Source organism: Drosophila persimilis, unplaced genomic scaffold (genome assembly GCF_003286085.1).
Source record: "Drosophila persimilis strain 14011-0111.01,24,50 unplaced genomic scaffold, DperRS2 tig00000520-arrow-pilon, whole genome shotgun sequence".
NCBI lineage: Eukaryota > Metazoa > Arthropoda > Insecta > Diptera > Drosophilidae > Drosophila > Drosophila persimilis.
The window spans coordinates 2,980,330-3,003,520 of record NW_020825317.1 but is presented as its reverse complement, the minus strand read 5'-3'; the positions used below and the strand labels follow the sequence as shown (position 1 = coordinate 3,003,520).

At 44.9% G+C, this 23,191-nt stretch overlaps 2 protein-coding genes across 3 annotated transcripts; one reads left to right on the top strand and one right to left on the bottom strand.

Moving 5' to 3' along the window:
* Nucleotides 1-849: 849 nt before the first annotated feature.
* LOC6603207 (polyhomeotic-proximal chromatin protein) lies at nt 850-6,823 on the top strand. Its single transcript, XM_026990145.1, has 6 exons — nt 850-884; nt 983-2,580; nt 2,661-2,752; nt 2,849-3,228; nt 3,299-5,133; nt 5,202-6,823. Exons 1-6 carry the CDS (start codon nt 850-852, stop codon nt 6,101-6,103), a joined length of 4,842 nt encoding a protein of 1,613 aa, XP_026845946.1. The 3' UTR covers nt 6,104-6,823.
* Nucleotides 6,824-10,780: 3,957 nt separating this feature from the next.
* On the bottom strand, nt 10,781-22,694 carry LOC6602580. Of its 2 annotated transcripts, none has more exons than XM_002027558.2 (5): nt 22,419-22,694; nt 20,831-21,315; nt 12,573-12,721; nt 12,427-12,507; nt 10,781-12,365 (listed from the first exon to the last, which is right to left on the bottom strand). In XM_002027558.2, the coding sequence occupies exons 2-5, from the start codon at nt 21,219-21,221 to the stop codon at nt 12,240-12,242; spliced, it is 747 nt and encodes a 248-aa protein (XP_002027594.1). In that variant the 5' UTR covers nt 21,222-21,315; nt 22,419-22,694; the 3' UTR covers nt 10,781-12,239. The 2 variants fall into 2 exon arrangements, with proteins under 2 accessions (XP_002027594.1, XP_026845879.1); XM_026990078.1 differs by having other exon boundaries at nt 22,434-22,694.
* Between the last annotated feature and the right edge of the window lie 497 nt (nt 22,695-23,191).

Below are 23,191 nucleotides of genomic sequence, written 5' to 3'. Positions count from 1 at the left end.
AAATCAAACATTGAATGCAATCCAAATCCATATCCCGAATCATTTTAGTGATTCGATTTTGAATTATTCGAAGGCCACAGCTGCATTGCCAAATTTTTTTTGACTGTTTACCGGTCGGAAATGTAGAATGTAATTGCAATACCAGATCTCTTTCTATCTTTCAGGCTATCTTTCTCTGTTTAATACTCTACACCCACTCCTAGATACATGCTTTCTCTCTCTTTCTCGCTTTGCCTCGATCCCTCTAAATCTGTTTGCCTGGCGCAAAAGTGCAGCATGTTGCCAATTTTCATAAGAGCGAGATGCAGGCGACTCCTACCTATAAATAGAAGGTATCCCTCTGGGTGGGGTGTTGTGTGTGTGTGCGTATGTGTGCCGCCTAGTGACCTCTTGTGGCCGCACACTGGTATCGGATGACTGCAATTGTGTTTCTGTGGGTGGAAAGTGCATTTAAATAGGTCAAAATAGTTGGAAGCCCAACCGGGCATCAAGCCATGGTCGTTCAAGGGTTAATCAAACGAAACTCCTTCCCTACCGGTGTACATATGCATATGTGTGTGTGAATGATCTCCGTAATTGCGTTGGTCTTACCATTTTTTTTTATTCTTTGGTTTGCTTTGGCTCTGTTTTCGTTTTCGTTGAAATGCATTTGTCAGTCTCTCCTTGTCTGACACAATTGGCACTGACTTCATTCCGTTTCATTCATTCGCACTGCCGCCCCGCGTGCATTGCGGTTTTCTGCTCTCCCGCTCTCTCTGCAACCACTGCTGTTGGGGCTGCCAACCTGTTTGCATTTCACATTGTATTTTGTGAGCTTTTTTGGGGGAAAAAAAGAGATTATACCCCAAGATGAAGCATGCCCCGCGCCGTCGTACCCGTTCAAAGTGTGTATCTGTATCTCTGTGTGTTTGTGTCTATCTGAGTGTATGTGTTTTTAATTTTTTTTTGTTTACTAACTTTGTGTGCTCGTTTCCTTCCTCAGAGCGGACACGCAATCAGCATCTTCCTCACAGCCAAGAGGAGCCACTACGCTACCCCTCAAGGACACATCGAACATCAGCGAGAAGCCGCAGATCCCAAAGGAGAACCAGCGACCGCTTCAGTGCCTGGAAACTCTTGCCCAGAAGGCGGGCATCAGCTTTGACGATTCCCAGGACTTGTCCCAGCAGCAGCAGACAGCCCCAATCACAAAAAAGAGGAAGGGAAACGGAAACGAAAACGGAGAAGGAGGAGGAGCCGGGACACCCCACACTACACGTCGGACCCGCACTCCTAACAGCACCCCACAGCACTCAGCGGGACACAGCGGCAGCACCCATATCATGGAGAAGTCACAGAGCCCCGCCCAACAGGTGGCGTCCGCCACATCGGTGCCCCTGCAGATCTCACCGGAGCAGCTGCAGCAATTCTACGCCAGCAATCCGTATGCCATCCAGGTGAAGCAGGAGTTCCCCACGCACACGGCGGGCACCACCACCACGGAACTGAAGCATGCGACGGGTTTGCTGGACGCCAGCCAGGCAAGCCAGTTGCAGCTCCAACAGCTCCAGCAGCTGACGGCGGCGGCAGCCGATGCAGCCGGAGGAAACGGTTCTGCGGGTGGTGGGGCAGGGAGCCAGGGCGGAGGCGCACCCAGTCCGGCGAACCAGCAGGGACAGCAACAGCACTCGACGGCCATTAGTACGATGTCGCCGATGCAGCTGGCGGCAGCCTCCGGCGGAGTGACTGGTGACTGGTCACAGGGTCGGACGGTGCAGCTGATGCAGCCTTCGACGGGGTTTATCTACCCGCCAATGATGATCTCCGGCAACCTGCTGCACTCCGCGGGCATTGGCCAGCAGCCCATACAAGTGATCACCGCCGGGAAGCCGTTCCAGGGTAACACCCCCCAGATGATCACCACTACCACACAGAACGCCAAGCAGATGATCGGGGGGCAGGGCGGGTTCGCAGGGGGCACCTACGCCATCCCCTCCAGCCAGTCCCCGCAGACGTTGCTCATCTCACCCGTCAACGTCATCTCCCACTCGCCGCAGCAGCAGCAGAGCATTCTTCAGTCGATGGTCGCCCAGCAACAGCAGCAGCAGCAGCAGCAGCAGCAACAGCAACAGCTCAACGCTCAGCAGCAGCAGCAGCTGACAGCGGCTCAGCAGGCGGTGGCCATGGCCAAGGCGGGTGTGGGAGTGGGAGCTGATGCCCAGGGCAAGATGCAGGCACAGAAGGTGGTCCAGAAGGTGACGACCACCACCAACACGGTGCAGGCAGCCTCGGCAGGAGCTGGCGGGGCACAGGCGCAGCAGCAACAGCAACAACAGACCACCACCCAACAGTGTGTCCAGGTCTCGCAGTCGACATTGCCCGGCGTAGGAGTGGGTGTGGGCGTGGGCGGGCAGCTGCTGAATCCGCTGGGCGGGACTGGCGCGGGCCAGGGGCAGCAGATGCTGGGTTCCTGGTTCTGGCAGAACAGCCTGCCGCCCTTCGGCTCGAACTCCATTATACTGCGGGGCCCGCCGGACGGCACTCAGGGCATGTTTATCCAGCAGCAGCCAACCACGCAGACACTCCAGACGCAGCAGAACCGTAAGTGGCCGCATCCGCTAATGCAATCTGCTATCCGTGATCCAGAGCTTATTCCGATCTTCTTCCTCCTCTTTCCACAGAGATCATCCAGTGCAATGTAACCCAGACACCGACCAAGCCTCGCACCCAACTGGAAGCTCTGGCCACCAAGCAACAGCAGCAACAGCAGCAACAACAGCAGCAACAACAGCAGCAACAACAACAGCAGCAACAGCAACAGCAGCAGCAACAACAACAACAGCAGCAGCAGCAGGCGGCGGCCAATTGCCAGGCGCAGCAGCAGCAGCAACAACAGCAACAGCTAGCGGTAGCCACAGCTCAATTGCAGCAGCAGCAGCAGCAGCTGACGGCCCTTCAGCGGCCTGGAGCGCCGATTATGCCCCACAACGGAACCCAGGTGCGCCCGGCTAGCTCCGTGTCCACGCAGACGGCGCAAAACCAGAACCTGCTCAAGGCCAAGATGCGCAACAAGCAGCAGCCTGTCCGTCCGGCGTTGCCGGCCCTCAAGACGGAGAACGGGCAGGTGGTGGCGGTTGGTGCGGTGCAGAGCAAGTCAGTGGGGCAACACATGGCTGCCATCCAGCAGCAGCACCAGCAGCACCAACAGCAGGCGAACCTCCACCAGGTGGTCACCACAGCGGGAAATAAGTGAGTGACATAGACGCAGTCGGCCTTAGAGTCAACCATATTATTCCCTTTGCTATTTTTGCCTTTTCAGGATGGTCGTCATGAGCACGGGCACGCCCATAACCCTGCAAAATGGTCAGACCCTGCATGCAGCAACAGCGGCCGGAGTGGACAAGCAGCAACAACAGCAACAGCAGCTGCAGCTTATGCACAAGCAGCAGTTCCTACAGCAGCAAATGTTCCAACAGCAGATAGCCGCCATCCAGATCCAACAGCAGGCAGCAGCCCAACAGCAGCAGCAACAGCAACAAGTCGCCCAGCAGCAGCAACAACAACAGCAGCAGCAGGATCAGCGGCAACAGGTGGCACAGGCTCAGGCCCAAGCTCAGGTTCAGGCTCAGCAACAGCAGCAGCAGCAGCAGGCATTGGCGCAGCAGATACTGCAGGTGGCGCCAAACACCTTCATCACCTCCCACCAACAGCAGCAGCAGCAGCTCCACAACCAACTGCTGCAGCAGCAGCTCCAGCAGCAGGCGCAGGCCCAAGTGCAAGCTCAGGTTCAAGCTCAGGCACAGGCACAGGCCCAGCAGCAACAGCAACAGCAGCAACAACAGCGGGAGCAGCAGCAGAACATAATCCAACAAATTGTGGTACAGCAGGCGGCTGGGGCGGGTCAACAGCAGCAGCCACAGCAACAGCAACAGCAGCAGCAGCAGCAGCAGCAGCAGCAGCCAGGACAATTGCAGCTGAGCAGCGTCCCCTTCTCGGTGTCCTCGACCACGACGCCCGCAGGAATAGCCACCTCGAGTGCCCTCCAGGCCGCTCTCTCCGCCTCCACCTCCGGCGCTATCTTCCAGACGGCCAAGTCGACCAGCAGCAGCTCCTCCCTGCCCACCAGCAGCGTGGTGACTATAACAAACCACACAACGGGTCCCCTGGTCACCAGCAGCACAATGTCAGCCAGCCTCCACCAAGCCCAGCTGCAGCAGCAGCAGCAGCAACATCAGTTAATCTCCGCCAGCATTGCAGTAGCCACACAGCAACAGCAGCAGCAGGGACCACCCGCTCTGGCGGCTGCATCGTCCTCACCCGCCACGAACCCCATCATGGCTATGACGTCCATGATGAACGCCACGGTTGGGCCTGTCACCAGCAGTGCAGTGACACCATCTCCTGCAACACTGGTCGCGTTCAGCGCTGCCAGTGGAGCCAGTCATCCGGCGACACCCACCAAGGAGGCGACGCTGAAGATGCCCACCCCCTCCGCCACCCTGGTGCCCATTGGGTCCCCTCTAAACAACAGTGCCGGTGGCCAGGATCACCACGCATCCTCCGTCAACACCACCCCCAGGTCCGTTGGAAGCGCCAGTGCCTCCGCGGAGGCCAGTAGCTCAACCAGTGACTCGAGGGTAAATGGAGAGGCCCCGGAGGCGTCTCACAGCAACAGCACGACCCCCACCACGCCTACGAGGCCCACCATCAGCACGCCCACTACAAGGCAGAGCAATGTGGTGCTGCCCACGAGTAGCTGCAGCACCACTAGCTCCTCCACCCCCACGCACAGTGGGAAGGATGAGGGCAAGGGCGGAGCGAGCACAGCCACCAGCACCACCAGCGCACCTTCAACGCCGACAACGACGATAGTAGGGAACGGGATTGGGATAGCCACCCTGGCCAGGGCAGCGAGTACCACTGCGACCACTACCACCACCACGAGCACCAGCAGCAGCACGACTACACCTACAACCACAACGAGCATCAGCAATGGGAACAGCAACGCGGCGGGGAAAGATCTGCCGAAAGCCATGATTAAGCCTAATGTGCTCACTCATGTCATCGACGGATTCATCATCCAAGAGGCCAACGAGCCCTTTCCTGTAACGAGGCAGCGCTACGCAGACAAGGACACCAGCGACGAGCCGCCAAGTGAGTCTCTTCCCTCCCTCCCTCCTTTGTTTCTGATACTAATCCCTTTTCTGCTCTTCTTCCCACAGAGAAAAAGACTGCCATGCAGGAGGACGCGAAGCTGTGCGGAATAGCCACTGCAACGCCAACCACAACCAAAACCCAAACAGCAGCTGCTAATGCAGCGGGTCTACCCACGGACATGGTGGCCTGCGAGCAGTGTGGCAAGCTGGAGCACAAGGCGAAGCTCAAACGGAAGCGCTTCTGCTCCCCAGGATGCGCTAGGCAGGCGAAGACTTGCGTTGCAGGCATTGGAGCTGCAGCTGCAGCTGGAGGCGGACTGGGAGAGAACAATGGAATGGGAATGGATATGGAAATGGGAGGAATTGTGGGAGTGGATGCCATGGCTCTGGTGGACAAACTGGACGAGGCTATGGCCGAGGAGAAGATGCAGATGCAGACGGACGCCTTGCAGGCGCTGCAGCCCGATCCGATTCCGATGTCGACCACCACGGAGGTGCCACTGGTATCTCTTCCTGTCCTGCCGGTCATGGCAGCCACCCCCGTTCCAGTTCCTCCCTTAGTTGCAGTCGCACTCGCAGTCCCCACTCCTGTGGCCCTACCTGCGGCTCCGTCTCCAGCTCCCACCCCACCTGCGGCAGCAGTGGCGCCCCAGCCACCTGTACCAACACCAACATCCTCCTCGACCGCAGGCGAGCGTTCGCCCATTTGCAACTGGAGCGTGGAGGAGGTCGCTGACTTCATACGGAACCTGCCCGGCTGCCAAGACTATGTGGATGACTTTGTCCAGCAGGAGATCGACGGTCAGGCGCTGCTGCTGCTAAAGGAGAATCACCTGGTGAATGCCATGGGGATGAAGCTGGGTCCCGCCCTCAAGATTGTGGCCAAGGTGGAGTCCATGAAGGAGGTGGTGCCAGCGCCGGGCTCTGGCGAAGTCAAGGAGGCGACGGCAGCGGGAGGAGCTCAATAATATCAGCATCGGCCTGATGCTCCAGCCTATGCCGATGACGAGGGGATTCCCATGCCCTCCTACTCGACATCCCCGCCACCATTTTCGCTTCTCCATCTCCGGCTGACGTACGGATCGTGGCATTAGAGGGATTTGTTACAGTGAACTGGGATACGATACGATCACCGGTGGATGTAGCAGTGGAGGAGAAGGTGGAGCAGCAGCCAAACACACGGTCCAACAATTTCCTCCGCCAATATCAGCAAAAAAATTCTGCAGGGCTGTCGACCCCTGTATATTATAGAGCATAGACTTCGAACCAGGACAGCAACGTCTCTTATCATTTGTACAGATTTCCAGAGATCTAAATATTAGGCTATATTGACTTCAAATCGTACTATTATATATCAAGAGTACATAGTTAGTTATCCGCAGATTAAACTTCTAGACTTACGTTTATTTATTTGAAAATTGTTAATCATTCAACACCGACACAGCATAGGCGATCGATCACCTGAACTAAAATTAATTGCATGCGGATATGCATAGGATGTAACTATTTAAACATAGAATTAAGCTAGCAATTAAGGCATCTTTTTTGCAAAACTGAGTTGGACATTAAATATGTTTAAATGCTTAAATTTCAAATAATTGACTCGCTTGGTGCATAAGTATTTCCACTCTTCAAAACTCATCCAATTTCTGTACAGCTTTTAGTACTAGTGTTTAAAAAATTTAACAAAGGTTCCAGTACACACGCAAATGAATGAATATATTATATATTTATATATTTATTATAATGCGTAAGTATTCTTTTTTTTTTACAACAATTCCTAAACAATTTTTTTTGCTATCTGCTAAAAAAAATATAAAATATCACTGGAAAGTGTGTCAAATATATGTCTGGCGTTCTGTGCGAGTTTTATTGGAAGGGAGGTGGGGGAAAGCGCTTAGCAAGGGCCTGTGAAAAGTAGAGATATCTTAAAGGAGGAAAAAGAGCAAAAAGACAAGAAAAACCCACATTCAGCTTCCCACAGATACAACAGATCGGCCAGGGTTTGGGTTAGGGATACGAGTTCATTCTTTGAATATGGATAGAAATGAGATTAGGGTCGGGTGCCGACAGTAACTGCTGTTTTTCTCTGGACGTATTTTCACCATATTGCCGCTTGGGGAACTATATAGACGGGACTAGTCAAAACTGTTGCCATAGGCTGAAGGCTGTTGAAGGCAAACCATCGCAATCCAAGCCACGTTCAACCAACAGACCAACAGACGCTAATCAACAAAACAAGGAGGAGATCATCCAACATTTGTATTGCATCAAATGTAAGTCAAGTCGAAAAGGAGAGCTGTTCACTTATTTGGAACATAGGCAGCATGAGAAGGATATTCAAACCTCTTCGCTGTTCTTTTTATACCCAATACTAAAAATGAGTATAGGTGTGTATTCGATTTGTGGGGAAAGTGGATGTGTGTAACGCTCAGAAGGAAGTGTTTCCGACCCCATAAAGTATATATGTACATATGTATATTGTTGATCAGTATCAATAGCCGAGTCGATACAGTCTGTCTGTCTGTCCGTCCTTCTTGTTTTTTTATATTTTCCTTAAATATACAAATATCTATTTTTTTAGTGTTTACCACCTCTTTTCGGCTGACGTGCCACTGTGCGAGATCTGTAACCTGTAATGCCAACTATTGATATCGATAGTACATACATATATACATGAATATGTCAACGGGAACTTACAATTCTTATGTAACTATGTTAGGCGGTAGATCTTAAAGGGTAGCGACTTCATTCATTTTCTTTACAATTTAAACCAATTTATTTCAAATTTTCGGCTGCATCAACTGCTGTACCGACAATACGTATACGAAAATAAATATATACGACATAAATATAACCTTAAAACATCAGGAAATATGACTCTATTTTTTCCAGTTCATATCATTTTGTATATACATACATATGTGCTATGTGCAATTCATTTTTGAAATCGTAATCGCTCGTAAAAGTTAAGAATCTTACGATTTACGAAAAGCGGAGGATGCTCTTTTGCGATTTGACAGCCAATTCGCCATTTTTACGATTTATGATAACCGGATCATGGCTGATAGCACTTAGCCAAGCCAATTGGCTGTACAATGATGGATAGAGGATAATACCTATATAGGATGAATGGAAGGAAGGAAAATTGCAAATTTTAGCAGCATCAAAAAAAAAAAATGTCAAATGTTTTCGAAGCTTAGCACACAAAGCAAAAAGCACCAATTTAGATCAAGGAGAAGAACCGACGAATGATCTTTTAGCGACAATCGACTAAGAACCAATAGTAGGATACGTTTACTGAACATTTTGTTCAAGTGTTCAATGTAGAATTATTTTAGTGTTTACATTAAATGTAAAAAACTTTCAAAGCGCATGTTTTGATTAAAATGTTTTAGTATTTGCGTTAAATCTATAATGATTGAATTTTTTCCATTGAGACAAAATATCAAGTAAAGTCAACCTATTGGAATTTATGTACATATGTATGTAAATTAATTCGTAGCTAGTATGATGAAGTTTTGTGCAGACACATTTGATGAGAATACTTAATTTATTTCCCAAGATTATCTAATTGCTTTGAAAAAGTAGTACAATAGGTTGAGACGTCTAATTTTTACAGAAATTCTCAATATGATTCTCGATGATGATCGCACCAGTTCTCAAGATTGAGATGGAGTAGCCTCAAGCCACAAGCCCCTAAACATTTCATTTAGTTTCCCAACCATTCTAATTCGCTCGTAAGATAGACAGTGAATAAAAAATACAACATTTTCCTGCAATAGAATAAAACCTTGTATTCATTTGTCGCCGAACAATATTACCTATGTAAATCCAGACGGCAAGCGTAACACCGGCCACATCCAAATAATAGTAAAACACTAAGATTGTTTAAGCTATTGTGAAAATATTTGTTTATTGTTAAAATTTTTCTTGTATTTTGGAAATATTTATGAATATTTGTATGCATACATGATTCTGGATTTTCCACCTGCTCTGCTAAATTATCCATAATCTTTTGGTGATTGTTATTATTATTTTAAAGATTTTGCTTTATAATCTTCTGTTAGAACTTTGATTTAGATTACTTTAAAAGTTTTTTTTCAAGCTTGGTAGTTGTTTTGTTATCGATTCGATTTTGGTTTTTGGTTTTTCTTGGTAAGGATTACGAGATTGAAAGTATTTCCTGTTCTATATTAATATATCTGAATAATAATGAATAGCCCTGGCGTTTGCCTCGAGGAGCTGGATATCTAATCCTAAAAGAAAATTTCTGAAATACTGGCGTCCAAAGAAAGTCTTTAATTCTCACTCTCCGACTTGAAGAGATCTAGGTATTCAGAGGGAAAAACAGACAGAACTTCTCAATTACTAGCGGGGTACAACTTTTCGCACCAAATAGATCACATCTGAATGTATATCCTGCTATCCTGTATTTATCTTTATTTGTAAAAAAAATACATTTCCTTGGGATGGCATGGACTTAAACTGATTTCTGACTTCCTTTCTTCCTTGCCGTTGTTTCACAACACACTGCTATGTAAAGTGAAAAAAAAACATTATAATAGTAATCAAATATGTATGTCATCTAGATATTCTCATTAGATATTGGTGTGATTCGTTAGTTATTTATTAGTTTGTTAATTGTTTTATTGTTAATTAAAGCCAATTTGCATTTTTTTATTGGAGTCTATGTTAAAATTTGTTAAGCGCCTTTCATATTCGCTCGCCTTGTCCTTTCCGTTCTCGTTCTTGTTCTCATTCTGGTTTATCCGTAATTAAAATTTGTAATTTTTCTTAGAAAATACTTGAATTGATATATATATATATATATATATATAGTTATTTTATATATATATATATATCAATTCAAGTATTTTCTAAGAAAAATTACAAATTTTAATTACGGATAAATATATAGTTATTTTATATATATATATATATATATACAAATCTGGTATGGATCAGTTTTTTATATGTATATATGTAAATGTGTTGTGGTGTATATATCAGTATATCATATACGCTTGCATAATTGGTCAGATGTTGTGGCATTATTGAGTTGTACATTAAGTTGATTAGTTAATTATTCTCTTCCATTTTCGTTTCTATTTCCACTGTAGTTTTATCATACCTTCATACCTTCACATATCGTCTATACATTCACGATCATAAGTACATATATTTATTTTTATTTACAGTTGTGTTTATGCATTTGGAAGCAAACAAAATGTCACAGCCGTACTCCTCTTAATGTTTTTCCCATTGTTGCTCTTCTACGATTACATCCCGTTCGGGTAGGCCTTCCACTAACTGAAAGGTTTTGATAATACGAGATACGTGTAAGTATCTCCCCCGATTTTTAATAGGTTACATATTTTATGATTACCGCTTCGATTCGAGATTTTTCTGCTGGTGATTAAAGGTTTTGTTTGCTGGTCCTGCTATATCTCAAAATTTAAACACAAGCTATGTGTACAGAAAGTATTACCTAGGTGTACGAATAGCCACTATATATATATAAGTGAAAGAGACGGTGTGGGCTTGGAAAGTCTTTAGCCCAAATTTGTTTGAGTGAAACGAAATCTATTCGATACGGATTCGATCTGAAAGGGGGGGTGGGGGGGGGGGGGGGGGGGGGGGGGGGGGTCTGTCTCCCTATAGTACTTATCTATTAAGCTTTGCCTTCTCTGATTATGCACTTGATTTATTAGAACAATAAGAAAACCAATTAATGGGAGAACACAAAATATACATAGATACATACATACATACATAGTTTTTATCGATTTACTATTGGACGCTCAACAGCTCTTTACCTTGGGCAATTTTACTTATAAACAACGCAAGGATTCGTACTACTACCTATTAATTCCCTTCCTATTAGCTAATTGATATAAGTTTATATAGAATTTGATTCAATTTGTGATTGAGTGTGACGTACGTGCTGTGATGTGCTGCGGTCTATGTCTCGTCTGTATGTCTATGTGTCTTTAGCCTACGATAAAATTAGCACCAATGCAAGATAATGATTCATTCACTCTGACGTGTTTCATGTTGATGTTGGTTGGTGTCTCTTTGATTTGTTTAATATATTTGGAAAAAATGTTGCCAAGATATGTGTAATTAACTACAGTTTTTGTAGGAAAAATCATCTAGAGATGTGGACTTTCAACATTCCATTACCAAATTCCAATAAGATATTAGGATTACCCACTAAATCTCTTTTACATCTAAGTATTGTAATTTCCAGATGAAAAAAATACGTTTTCTAAGCGCAAAAGTGGGGGGTGGGGGGATGTGTATGGCTGTATGTAAGGAGTACAATATGATATAAAAAAAAGAACAAATGGTTCTTCCCTTCCAATGATTCCTTTTCCATTTAGTTGGCTAAACACTAATCAACAACGTTTCCGATACACAGAGCTATATCCTCATGTGTATGTACAATATGCTTACGATATACATATGTACTATAGATAGATATCCATGTCCATATCCCTCGGTATATATATTCGCTTACTATTCGGATCTTACGTGCTAGAGGTTGTCTTATTCGTTCGCTTGATGAGTTTGTTCTGGTTTCTTTGTGTTACTTCCTTCCTTTCAATGTGTAAATAAGTAAATGTCTATGTTATATGCTAGAAATCTGCTCTGCTCTGGCCTCTACCTATCGATTTGGATCACACTGCAATTGCTTTTGGGCGAGGAGAGATGAAAGAGGGTTGGGTTTTGGTTAGGTTCTCGGTGTGCATCCGAAAATGATTATTATTGTACCTATATAAGTCTGGGGGATATAATTTGAAAACCTACGTCTCGACGGCACTTCTGTGCATCTATAAGGATACACCTATATACATATATATAAATATATATATATATATATGTATATAGTATATGTGTATGTTTATCTCTATAACTTGTTTGGTTTTGTCTATTACATTGTAATAAGTTGTCTGAGAGCTCTACGAGGTTTTTTAGGAGCAACGAAAATGAGGGAATCTGAACTTCAAGTTCATTCTTGGGAGTTCTTTTAAAAATTGATTTATCTAAAACTCAGAATCTCTATCTGCTGCTGCTGCCCGCTGGCTGTTTTTCTTCAAGTTATAAGTTGAGCAAGCTGTTGCCGAGGAATCCGAGCATTATAGAGGACATGGCCAACGGGGCCAGCCTCACGTTCGTGGCGGTGCTGTTGCCAGCCAATATCTCAGCCCGTTTCCGCATGCGCTCCTGTAAATCGATCGAGTGTTAAAAAACAAATTTGTAATAAAATGAAGGTTATGGTATCCACCTGATACAGCTTATCCTCGCCGGGGGGATCAAGGCACTCGAATTCACAGCAACGTTCACCAACTCGAAAGTTTTTGCAAAACTACACAGAAAGAACAGAACAGACGATCAGAGAGTATAGGGGGCACAGATATAGGGGGAATTTACGTAGGGCGGATCACAGTAGATGGCCTTGCACCAGAGTGGTTCGGAGTGATAGCAGACGCACAGGCTGCACACACCGGGCCCGGGCACGTACAGCATACCGTGGTTGACCTTATTGCCCTGAAAGTCAACACAGTCCTCCTCCAAAGCATCTATGGGATACACATACATAGGTATACATAAGTATATATAATTATATAGAATAAATATAGAATTAAATTGAGTGCCTAGTGATAGTAGATGAGATTATTCAATTTGGGATCGGTGAATGATTTGCCAGTGCTCCACTTTAATCCGGCTTTAGTTTGGCCCCCGGCTGATGGCTGATCCCCCAGTTCAGTGACTATCAATTTAAGTGGCTTTCGGTTCAGCGCCATCAGGGTTCAACGTGAGTCGTCCGATCCGCCAGCCAGATAATACGTGTTTTGCGCAGTTTTAAGCTTGATTTGATGCTAAACATACTAGTATTCTATTCCATCTCAACTCGCGGTTCTATAACTTAAGGCGACATATGGACAGACTAAAGTAATGATTTCGCCTCTGCTTGGGTTAAATGAATGAATTACTTTTGTGTAGTTACCCTTTGAATCAGTTCACAAATTTGAATCTTTTCTCTCTAAGAACTTCATTGGGCTTTTGGTCATCATTTTATTGCCAGGTGCATTTTCCTCGGTTTTTGTACCATTTAAATTTATTATTACTTGGCTTTGAATATAAGGAATCGAAACACCTATATTAATCCCCTCTTGAGGGACCTAAAATTTACTGCAATCTTCTAGGTGTAAATAAAATTTCATCAATCATTTCTTTTAAAGTTTTTTGATGTCCCCAACACTTACATTTTATGATAAATGCATTTATGATAAATAAAAAAGATAGTATCTTTAAGGGTTTGTAATATTTTAATTCAAAGAAGGTTATTATCGAAGAATTGAAAAGGGAATATAAATCCCCGTTCCAAGTCCCAACACAAGTCGATGGGTTTTCAGTCCAATAGTCGAGACCTTTAAACTTTGTGAATTATTTATGCAAGTATACATACATATGTAGCCGTACATAAGTAAGCAAGTGGCCTCGTATACCCCTATGTACCCGTATAAGGACACGTAAGTCTAATGCCAGTCGGACACTTGAACTGGTCGAAAAGCAGACGAGGGCATGGGAATGGGCATGGACATGCATAGGACTAGGAGCAACCAGACTGACAGAGTGACAGTCGGCCAAAAACACAGCTGGACGGACAACACACGATGAGTGAGCCAGACAACCAGTAGATCTACAAGGGGTTGGGTATGGAGATGTACGAGCAGATGGGAATGGGAATGGGTTTCAGGCTGGTGATGGCGATGGGTGATGAATGGGTCAAGGGGCACACCCAGGGGACCGAGTATGTGCGTGTGTGTGTGTGTTGCTCTGGTTGTTTGGTTCGATGCAGGAAACTTTTGAATGAAGCTTTAAAAGCTCTGCAACATGGAACGGTTGGGGTTGGATCTGATGTTGGGGCTCGAACACAATCATAAACACACACACACACACACACACACACACACACACACATTTGGGCAAAGAACCGGATACGAGGACTCGGAGATTCGGGGAAATGGGCGTACGGCGTACTTGCATGGGTCGCGTGCGAGTCAGCGCCAAACTGCAGTAAACTTTTTCCTTTCACTATTTCTCCTTCGCTTTTCCTGCTTTTCTACTTTTCTCTGCGTTTTTTCGCTTTTGTGCCAAAGTGGTAAAGGAGGCGGATGAAGCTCACGAGGAGTGCTAGGCCGAGATGACATTTGGGCGGATGCTGCAGTGGCTTGTTCACTTTATTTGTTTGCCCTGCGCCTCGTTGCAGCTGCAACTGCATGCCCCCTCTGCTGCTGGTTTGGTCCTTCTCACGTTTTGCCATTGCGGCCAGCTTTCGCACGTGCACGTGCACGTGCTTGTCCCGTCCTACACCCATACCCACCACCTCTCCTAGATCACTGAAGCTGAAAACAACAGAATCGTGCGTATATATTTGGAGCTTGTATGGAATCGATTTAACGAAACGAAACAAAATCAATAAAATATGGGTTCTATTGGTGAAATTGGAGCAATCTCATGTATTTCTTGGTAAGTTTTCGTATGATTGCCAGATGTTGCCGAAAGCCAAGTGTTATCGTGTTCTGTGACTACAAAACTCACCTCAATGCAAACAGTGTGATTCACACAACACCAAAAATGTACCGACAGTAAAAGCATCGCTTGGAATTTTGGTTTCGTGTAAGAGCTGCCTTAATAATTAAAGGCCCAGCGCACTCGACTTTTGTGTGCGCCAGCTGTCGCCCAAACAATTTAGCTGTGTCCCGTGTCAAAGTTTAGTACGCCACGCCCCCTTCTAACCTTCGTGCTTGTTTTGTGCTCAGGGAAACTGCATTTCATAGCAGGGCAGAAACAGAAGCAAAAGCAGAGGCAGAGCCAGAGCCAGAGCCAGAGGCAGAGGAAGAGAAAAGCAGCAGAGCCGAAGTTGAAGCTTAAGCTGCGGCAGGCAGCATTATTTCACAATTATGTTTATTACTTTTTAATGCTAGGCTTTTTCACTTCCATCACCTGACCCAAGCACCACTCGGACCAAGCACTGCTCGCAGCTACACTGTGCGAAAGGCAAGGGTCATAAGTGCCACGATAGGTTTTTTGTCATTAAAACTCATTTCCGTAAAACAATTGCTGGAACGGAAACTTTCAAAAGCTCAGACTGCAACCATCTTAAATGTAAGGTATTTGTCATTAAATCAGGTTTCAAATACCTTTAACTACATTATCCATGAATATAACTATTGATGGAGAGCGGCTCTCAATCGGAAACCCCGTATTACACTGTATCTCATATTTTTCATAAACTTTAAGTAAGATCTTGAACTTTACTACTTATGTACATATATGCATATATGTACGAGTATGCATGTACTAATATGTACATATACATATGTATATTCCTGATTTCAGAGATTCAGATTTCCCTTTTGGTTTCAGTGTGGTCTTGAACTGGGTATGTGGTGGTGTTACGCTGCCAGGGACGCGGCTTACTTATAAATAGCTTTTGTTGTGACATTTACAAGCAGCACTGACACCTCCTGCACCCCTGCATCGTGCTCCCCAACATCCTGCTCGAGTAGCAGTTTTTGGTGGGGGCCAAAGCGGAGGGTCGGATAGGGATTCATCCGAAATGCGTCCAAAATGGAAGCGTGCTTCGTTCTATTTTTCGCTTTTTCGCTTAAAATCCATTTTTGCCCCAAGCCCAGATGAAATTATTCATATGCATTAATTTCGCTTTCCCCACATGGAGTCGAAATCGATCCAATTAAAGCTGCATTTTCCTCTCGCTGGATGTTAACGTGTCAATAGCAAAGTGATTTGATTAGTGTTTGAATTTATATATGTATATAATGTATATAAAAATCGCATCGCGTCGCCAACTAACTGACTTCGGTGTACATTTTAAAGCGGGCATGGAACAATTTACATATGTTCATTCTGTCATCAATTGTAGAGTTGCATTTAATTGTAGGGTGGATATATGGTGATTGATTGGAAACACTAATACGATATCGATGACGATTCAATTCCAAGTTGTACTCGCTTTCCAATAAAGTTAAAAACTTTTTAGATAGGTTTAAATTTTAAGTTCAATACTCTTCAAATTCTTTTCGATTTGCAGGAAAAATGTTTGTCAAGAACTTTGAAGAGTTTCCTCTTAAGAATCAGTTTTCCCTTTTTAACTGCCAAATTCAATGCCAACCGGCCCGGCGTTTTCAACTGGCAACTTTTCCGAACTGTCTGAGAAGTATTCTTCAAGAATTTTCAATTTCATTTTCGATTTTCAGCAGTCAAGTTGCAGCCACTTCAATGCTGGCAACAACAGCAACAACAAAATTAAATCAAATGCCATTGCTGGTTGCAGCCTTGTTTCTTTCCTCGGAACCGTCCATAAATGCTGACAATTGTGGCCAGGCGAAGGGTGGCAGTTGTGGCACACGAAGTGGTGGTGGTGGCGGTGGGGTGGGGGATTCAGGTGGGGAACTTTGGGCAAGTGGCAGGGTCATGGCGGCATCGTTGAGTGAGTGCAGCCATCAGGTTTTTCTCCTTCCCTCACTGTGGTTGCCTGCTTTTGTGGTTCCGGACACACCGCACAAGTGAGCGCTGCACAGTGGCACAGTCCTCTCCAAATGTATTGCAATACTTTGAATATAGATATTGATTTGACATATTTACTGAATAGTACTCAAAATTGTTATATTTCTAATGATAGAGGTGTTTTTAAAACGTCTTTTTATTTTCTTTTTATTTTATTTTTAGTTCAGTTTTAGGGAAGCATTATATACCCTAAGCACGACAAAGTCAGTGTGGATCTATTGGGTTCTCAACCACTTCTGGCTAAGAAGGGCGTTGAGCGAACGGAAGAACTGAGAAAGTGACTGTCTTCCTTAGAACGCTACAAAGCGATTTAGAGAAACAAGCCGGTATACAGACCGAAAGCAGGTAGAGTACCAATATCTGCTGTACGAAATTCATGTTCAAGGATCGCAATGGAACTCAGAATAGGGAAGGGAATACTGCGAATACAGGTCACAGACTTTCTGCGGCGCCCGCAGTCAAACTTGGCATCACGAAGAAAGGCAGCTGGATGCCTTGAGCATCTTATCTGCAACTGCATGGCTCTCTCACGGGCAAAGCGAAGATACCTGGGACCCCCAGTGCTGGCATCACTGGAAGATGCCTACAAAAAACGCCAAGGGATTTTGACTTTGTCAAAAATACCTAAATTATCGAAGACTTTCAAGCTTCTTAAAACCCTTGCGACGGCTCATACCCCCCCATCCGAAAAACTAAGGGTAAAATTTGCCTATGAGTGTCCGCACTGAGGACCGTCCGGATTAACCAAACATAACCTAGTTTAGTTTTTATACTTGGGAAATTGGAAAATGTAGGCGTATACTCAAATCTATCATTGAATATGCTCCACCAACATTTTTATTATTAAGGTATTTTTCCTCCTTTTAATACACGATACACAAAGATTATAGGGGTATATTCGATTTGTGATGGAAGTGGGCGTGTGTAACACCCAGATGGAATCGTTTCCGATCCCATAAAGTACATATATATATTCTCGATCGGCATCAAATCGATGCGAACAGCGATACCAAAAAAAATACACTGTATGTATATATTACATATAACCATAAGCTCGAATATATTCTGACTGATTACCGGGAATAAAAGTAGAACCGTTTTTATTAGTTTTCTTCAATAGAATTAGCATTTTCGTCCTCTGTGGTGGTACCGAGTATTCGACTCTATGATTGCCTGTTCTTTCGACTCTAAAGATCCTCTTTTTGCGCCCAAAAAGGCCCTTCAAGCTCTTCAACCTATACCCTACCCTACCCACATATAAATCTTTATATCGAAATAATGCGCAGTTTTTTTCCCATTCCCATTAACATTTTTATGCCTGGAATTTTTAATTTTCGCCAAGATTTTTGATAAAACGAACCACGGTTCGCTGTCCCACACTAACAAGACATTTTTTCTGTTTGTGTGAGCCTAAGTGAGTGTTTTTTATTTTCGTTTTTTTTAAGAGGCTAAAAAAATCTTTGGAGAAGCAAAAGCGAAAAAAGAAGGAAGTGCTGTCGACGTTTGTTGTGGCCATGGCTTTGGAAAGCTGTTAACGGAACCAAAGATTATAAAACCATTATGAGTGTCATGTGATGGTGGTGCAATGTAATTAGCACGGACACTGTGACAGTCTTTGTCTCCATCTCTGTCTAGCCTTTCCACATTGTCACTGGCTGCGCGCACGTGTCGCAAGGGGTTCTAAGCAACATGTTTAGCATCACAGATTGTGGCCCTGGTGCAGGCCAGGGATTAGACACTTAATGATTTGATTGACCATCCGATTGCATCGTTGAGTATAATCACCCCTATTCAGGGACACACTCGACTGAAGCCTATCAGCACTCAACGGTCGATTGATTGCGCACCACCATCCCCACCCAGCACGAAAAGAGCCCACCCAGACCCGGAACCATTGTACGAGTAATTAGATGAAACCCAATCGATCGATCGCTGGACAGGGACACAAGACCTGGGGCCACTTTATATAAGCCTGCGCTTAGCGCTGACAACCCACGAACTTAGAGTGAAATTAATTAGCTCAAGGCGCCTGTAAGCGGGCTACAAAGTGCCTCAGGCAGACAAGGGAACTGCCTTCGCCACAGCTGTGCACTGGTATAACTGCTACTTTGGTGTGGGTTTCTGTTGCGATATTACAAATGTTCTGATTTTGGGATATTAAAGCACGGAAAGTCCTTTACGAGGAAGGGTTTGAGAAAGGTCAGATGTGGGGTGCACTGCATTGCATGTGCAAAGTCAAGGCTGTATACAATATCCAATATCTAACAACCAAGCTCAAACACACAACTTACCCCAAACCTCACTCCGCCAGATTTTACCTTAGCCCTTTAACACTCGTCAGGCAGCCCGCTGTAATTGTTTTCTCATTCGCTCAATTGCCCTGACTCGGCACCGGCTGGCACATAAAAACGAAAACAGGATCATCAATTTTGATTGAGTACTTGGCTACAGTGCGCACTGGAAAATACTTTCCAGACAAAAGCTTCTTGAATCAATCACTTTCCTATGCCTACAAGCTTGGGTTGTGCCGATCAGTGTTTTAAGTGAACGATCTTCATGTCGATCGTCAGAAATCAAAATGAAAACGAAAACGGCGTCTCCAAATAAAGGTATATTTACACAAAGATGGCATCTCAGTTCCAGCGTCGTTCACCTTGGCAAAATTGGATTTACTGTCATAATTTTATTGCCGACTCACTGCTACCTGCCCCCTAACCTACTTTTCTTTTTGATGTAGAGTTGACCACTATCCAAGTAGCAAGTAGCAAAAAAACAGTCACCGACAGGCTGCCAAATGTTGGACAGGCAGTGGGAGAAAAAAGTGGGGAAAATATCTCTCCGAGGGTGGGTACAGAATTCCTGACAAAATCTTTACATAGTGTGCGCCTTCGAACGTAAGGGTCTAAAGCGTGGGTGACGTGAAAGTAATTCTGGGGATAATCAGCTTGATCAAAAAATGTTGTTGCCCCCGCTCCCTCATGCAATTGGTTGGTTGGTTCGATAAAGGTTGTGACAGGAAAAAGTGGCAAGAGAATAGGGGCATGCAAATGAACGCCAATCAATGTGCACACACGCACGCACACGTTCAAGAACAAACACACAGTTGAGTGTGTGCGTATACGCTATGGGAAAAGAAATGTTTGCAAATTGAGTTTTTTTCTCGATGCCCATTATTCCCACCCCCCTCACGAACCACCCGAGAGTGTGGGAAAGATAGAAAACCGAGCGGTAACGTTGTGAGCGGCGGCAAAGGTCGCGGCTCTACTTTATACCCGGTTCTTATTCAGTATATATGTATGTGAGCTTATTATTTATGTTTTCGCTATTTCGCTATTTGTAAAAGGGACAAATTCATTTTCTGACAACAAATTTTCTATAAAAATCGATCGAATCGCTTGGCAGATTTTGATATATTCAATTTACAATTACAATTTTGTTGTTGACATCTGTCGCTTCTTTTTATTCCGACACCCACTGCAGCCGATAAACCTCGCTGCACACTGCGAGTGGCCATAATTATAATCCGATCTGATCCTGATTCAGCATTCTGGTAGATAAGGTCAATTTACTCGTATATTCAAAATTTTTTATGCCTCATTTTCGTCCTTCGTGGAGGGGAAAAGCAGCGTGGCAAAATTTTGAAAAAAACTTGATTCAGTCTGATATTATAGGATTTTGAATACAAAAATTTGTATACTCTATCTCTAATAGTCTTTGAAAACTAGGCGTCAAACGACACGGTTGGACAGACATAGGCTAAACATGCTGATTAAGAATATATATACATCATGGGGTCGGAAATGCTTTCTTCTGGGCTTTACACACATCCACTTTAAAATCTTCTAGTTTCGTGGGCAATAACTAAGAAATGCTTTCCGTTTTAAGGGCCACGAATCTTTCTATACTCTCGTTCATATGGTATCTTCAGAAAAACTTTTTCTCTGATGTCATCCCGTCTCGATAAAATTAAGTTGAAGGCTGGTTGGGAGAGGTTCCCTTATATCGTGGAAAATATTTGGTCAAAATCGGAATACCACATGCATAGGGTATATGAAATATATGGGGCAAAAACGAGTGGCGGGCTCACTAATTACCTGTGAAGGGGCAGAGGCAGCCGAGCAGGCAGAGGAGGGCTAACAGCAGCCAAGATGTCGCATTCGATGGCAGCAGCCACAGCGACGTCACCGTTGGCATCGTCCTCTCTCCCAGGCATAGGCTGACGCCTATACCCGCTCCCACCACCGTCCATTGGGTGCAGCCTCGTTGACGACTTCGCCTTGTCGTGTCGAGCCCATTGATTGTTCTGCTGCTTTTCTCTCTTGTTGCCGCTTTTGTAATAGTTGGAGCTATCCTTGTTGCTCTTGTTGTTTTGATTGGAGTCGCTTCTGCTGCCAGTACAGATGATGCTGGTGCTGCAGATGGCTCGGTCTCTGCTTCAGTCTCTGCTTGGCCTAGTGGGCACAGCCACGTCGATGCAGCTGTCATTGTCAGGCGTTGATTTTGAACTTGGCGGCGGCGTGTGGGAGCTGCACAATGCTTTCAGGCTCAAGCCACTGCTTTTTGCACCACTTGTGTGTAACTGTGTGTGTGATAGATGATGATTATTGGAAAAGAATTAGAGCGGTTCAGACACCAAGTGTTTCCCCTATCAATTATATTTATAAACTATGTAACTAATCGAATTTAATTCCCCCTTTATTTTCTTCTTTATTGTTTGCTCAGCCTCATGCACATTTGTTCCACTATGCAACCTGGCTTCTCGTGTCGACAGATAGTTTTTGGCAGGCACCTCTTCTCTGTCGTTGTTTTTACAGTGTATGTGTGTGAGTGGATGCGTGTGTTTGTCTCGCTCTGGCCTGCAGTCTGAAAGGGTATCAGCTGTTTAACGGGTTCCTTGTTTACCGTTGGCTTCTCTCATGCTTCCTTCTCTGATGACGATGCTGCTGCTGCTGCTGAGAGGAGGCTTTTGCAGGAATTGCCGTTGCCAAAAAAGAGAAATGTTGCACACAATGGCATTTTCCGCAAGCCTCAAGGAAGTGGTGGCGTGTGGTGCGGGGCGACAGTGGCAGCCTGCCGACAAGTTCGAGTTTCACTTTACGCCGCAGCACGCTTTATGGATTTTCACACACTTACACACTTACACACAAACACACACACACACACACACACACACAGGACGAGACGCACACACAATCTCACGCAAACGCGCATTGATTTTCCCTAACGTTTCCTTTTACTGCTATTCTCTCTTTTTCGGTTATTTTTTGATTGCTTTCTTTTTGGGACATTTCAAGGTTCTCTTTGATTTTTATTTTACTTACATTTCACGTAAAATTTTTTTTAACTTTTGAGACCAACAAAAATTTTGCACGCAAGCACAAAAAAAAACAATAAAAAAAAGGAAGAGAGAAATGCAGAGAGATTGATGAGTGAGAGAGAAATGGTAAAACAAAACAAAACACAAATTTCCCATCTCACACACACACACACAGCAATAAAGCACTCTGCCGTTAGAACATCCGTGGGTGGTGGGTGGTATAGACTTTAACGCGGCGACATCAGCAGCAGCAACAACACGCGGTCGGTAAAAAAGTGTGTTTCTAAAAGGTGCAGCATTCCCAGAGAGGTCTCTAATTATAGTGGCATATACGTGATTCGAGGATCGTAAATGCCTCGCCTCACCTTATATTAACACACCTTGACTGGGCCTATGGGACTCTGTCTTGGTGTTTGCTGATTGCTTTTGCCATTCGCTTTTGTCGGAAAGTGTAAACTTGGCAAACACACAACGAACCGACAGATAGACGACACTGAGTGACTGGATGGGGGGAAGCAGATTGAGTGTAGAGTGAAGCGTTGAGCGTAGAGCAGAAGCAGAGCCGTATCTGAGTCTGAGTCGGCGTCCGAGCTGGGTCCGCGTCGTCAAGCGTCGCCTCCGACTGGCCCGTTGCGTGTGGAAGAGTCAACTGAAACTGCTGCTGGCGATGTCGCTGAGGCTTCCGCCTGACTGATGGGGTTCCTGCCTGCCGCATTCCAACCGAAACCCCATGCAACATGTTGTGTTGAAGCTCGGCAAAGCTTCTTGGACCAGTGTCTATTTCTACTCTAGGGTTTCCGCGCGAATTAAGCTATATTCGAAAGCTCCACAGCTTTAAAAGCGTTCTCCTATCAGTAATTTGCACCTTTTGCGGCTTTGGAAGCTTTAAGCTTTAGTGCTACTGTGCTACAAAGGGTAATGGGGAATAGTCCCTAACTACATCCTGTTGAAGCATGGCCTAGAAAAACCATTTCCAAATACCCAAAATTATGCTTCAGTTTCTACCTTGTTGTTTTTTTCCACTTAAAGATTCTTTGCTGTGTTATTTGGAATTTGTAAGTTTAATTAAAAATAATTAGACTAAGACTAGGACATACAAGAATATCTCACCAACATTACCTAGACCCTACTAAAACAA

Excerpts from the sequence above, each read along its gene's own strand:
- LOC6602580 (XM_002027558.2), bottom strand. The coding sequence starts at position 21,221 with ATGACAGCTGCATCGACGTGGCTGTGCCCACTAGGCCAAGCAGAGACT. Across the intron at positions 12,508-12,572 it reads TCTACTGTGATCCGCCCTAC|TTTTGCAAAAACTTTCGAGT; the intron begins GTAAATTCCCCC and ends CTTTCTGTGTAG. Across the intron at positions 12,366-12,426 it reads GCGAGGATAAGCTGTATCAG|GAGCGCATGCGGAAACGGGC; the intron begins GTGGATACCATA and ends ATCGATTTACAG.
- LOC6603207 (XM_026990145.1), top strand. The coding sequence starts at position 850 with ATGAAGCATGCCCCGCGCCGTCGTACCCGTTCAAA. Across the intron at positions 2,581-2,660 it reads ACTCCAGACGCAGCAGAACC|AGATCATCCAGTGCAATGTA; the intron begins GTAAGTGGCCGC and ends CTCTTTCCACAG. Across the intron at positions 2,753-2,848 it reads AACAGCAGCAACAGCAGCAA|CAGGCGCAGCAGCAGCAGCA; the intron begins CAACAGCAGCAA and ends GCGGCCAATTGC.